Genomic DNA, 1922 nt, shown 5'->3' on the forward strand with positions numbered 1-1922 from the left:
TATAAAAAGATAAAAATAGACATCATTTTATTTTATTAAAATAAATTCACACATACTAGTTATATTTATATTTATTTACTTTATTAGAAAATTAAATAAAATTTATTAGTTTTCTTTTGACAAAATTTATTTTAAAAAAAATTATACAAAGAAAGAATTAGTAAGATATTTTTTTTAATAAAAAGAAACTAATAAAATAAGTTTTGAACATATAATCTAAAGTTTAATCAAATATGTATAACACAATATGATAACTTAGATAATATAAAAGGGAAAATATGTGAAAATATTATTTCTAGGTATCTCTCATTAAACTTCTAGCAATCATATCTCTGATGTTGTCCATTTCATTTGAATTTGAAGTTCTAGCTATTTCATCTTCATCTTCAACATTAGTTGTTTGATCATTTGCACAGTATTCTAGATTATCTCTAATTTTCTCAAAATGACGATCATGTTTAGCATGCCTTTGAATGTAATTATGCAAGGTCATTGATGCAATTACTATTTTCACTTGCTTTGTGTATTGATAACTAGGCATATCTCTTAATATTTTCCATCTTTTCTTCCATACTCCAAAAGTTCGTTCTATAACACTTCGAAGAGAAGAATGTGCCTGGTTGAATACCTCTTTATAACCAATAGGTTTGCTACCTCGTTGAAATTGTGGAAGATGGTATCTTTGGCCTTTATACGGTCCTAAAAATCCTTTTATTTTTGGGTATCCCGCATCCACTAAATAATATTTTCCTGTCAAATACAAGATAAAAAATATAATTAAAGAAATCGTAGAGATTTTTTTTAAAAATATTTGTGTAAATTAAAACCTTGAGGTGGTTTTGGAAAATTTGAAGTTGGATCACGTAAAGATGATAAAAATATTCTTGTATCATGGGCAGAACCTTCCCACCCAACATATGCATATATAACCTGCATATCAAAATTACATATTGCCATAATATTCTGAGTCGATATCCCTTTTCTACCCATAAACGGTACTTGATCTTCAAGAGGAATTATTGCATTCACATGCACACCGTCTATTGCACCAATACAATTCTAGGAGAAAAATCAAATTATAAACATTATACTTTGAATAAAAAAAGAAAAAAAAAACATAAGTTTGAAGTATCATTTACCTTAAAATGAGGCATATACCTTGAATCATTCAATATCTCTTCAGGAACATCTTTAAATTCTTGGTCAGGTGGTTTTAATACATCCACACTCATATGGCATAAAACATCTAAAACCTTGTTGAAATATCGACTAACTATCTCGCGTGAGTGCTGAAATCGCTCTTGTGTTAACCGATTTCCAGCACCATGACCTACAGTGAATAAAACACATGCCTAATATTTCAAGAGCACACATTCTCTTTGAGCCCTTAAATCCATAATTAGTTTCTAATTCATTGCATAATTTAATGAAAACATCTTCATCCATCCTAAACATCCTATAACATCTACTTTCATTTCCTTGTAATATTTTCATCAACCACATAAGCCCAGTTTGAGAAGAATTCATACAAGGAGTCTTTTCAATGTATGTTGTATAATAATGTTGAATAAGACATGTGGTTACACATACTTATTGTAACTCAATCTCCTCATCAGTATCTACCATTATTTGTAATGTAAAACAAACCTGCCAATATTAATTTCATTATTAATACATATGAAAAAGCCATAACACAATGTCTAGAGAGCATATGCAAGTAAAAGAAATAATATAACAAACATAATTTAAATAGGCATAACAAAGTTTTGAGAACAATACAAGTAAAAGAAATAATTCAACAAACATATATTAAATAGTCATAACACAAAGTTTGAAAGTAAATACTTAAAGTGTAAGCTATTTAAGCATCGTAGGTATACTAGAGTGGCAACATCATGCACATAATTGAGCCATTTAAGCTT

The 1922-nt window shown here is 28.1% G+C and overlaps 1 protein-coding gene across 1 annotated transcript; it reads right to left on the bottom strand.

Annotated features, from left to right (window-relative positions):
- Window positions 1-295: 295 nt before the first annotated feature.
- On the bottom strand, window positions 296-1527 carry LOC133779875 (uncharacterized). The gene is made up of 4 exons (XM_062219774.1): window positions 1470-1527; window positions 1140-1330; window positions 828-1059; window positions 296-750 (listed from the first exon to the last, which is right to left on the bottom strand). The coding sequence occupies exons 1-4, from the start codon at window positions 1525-1527 to the stop codon at window positions 296-298; spliced, it is 936 nt and encodes a 311-aa protein (XP_062075758.1).
- Between the last annotated feature and the right edge of the window lie 395 nt (window positions 1528-1922).

Source organism: Humulus lupulus, chromosome 5 (genome assembly GCF_963169125.1).
Source record: "Humulus lupulus chromosome 5, drHumLupu1.1, whole genome shotgun sequence".
Classification (NCBI taxonomy): Eukaryota; Viridiplantae; Streptophyta; class Magnoliopsida; order Rosales; family Cannabaceae; genus Humulus; species Humulus lupulus.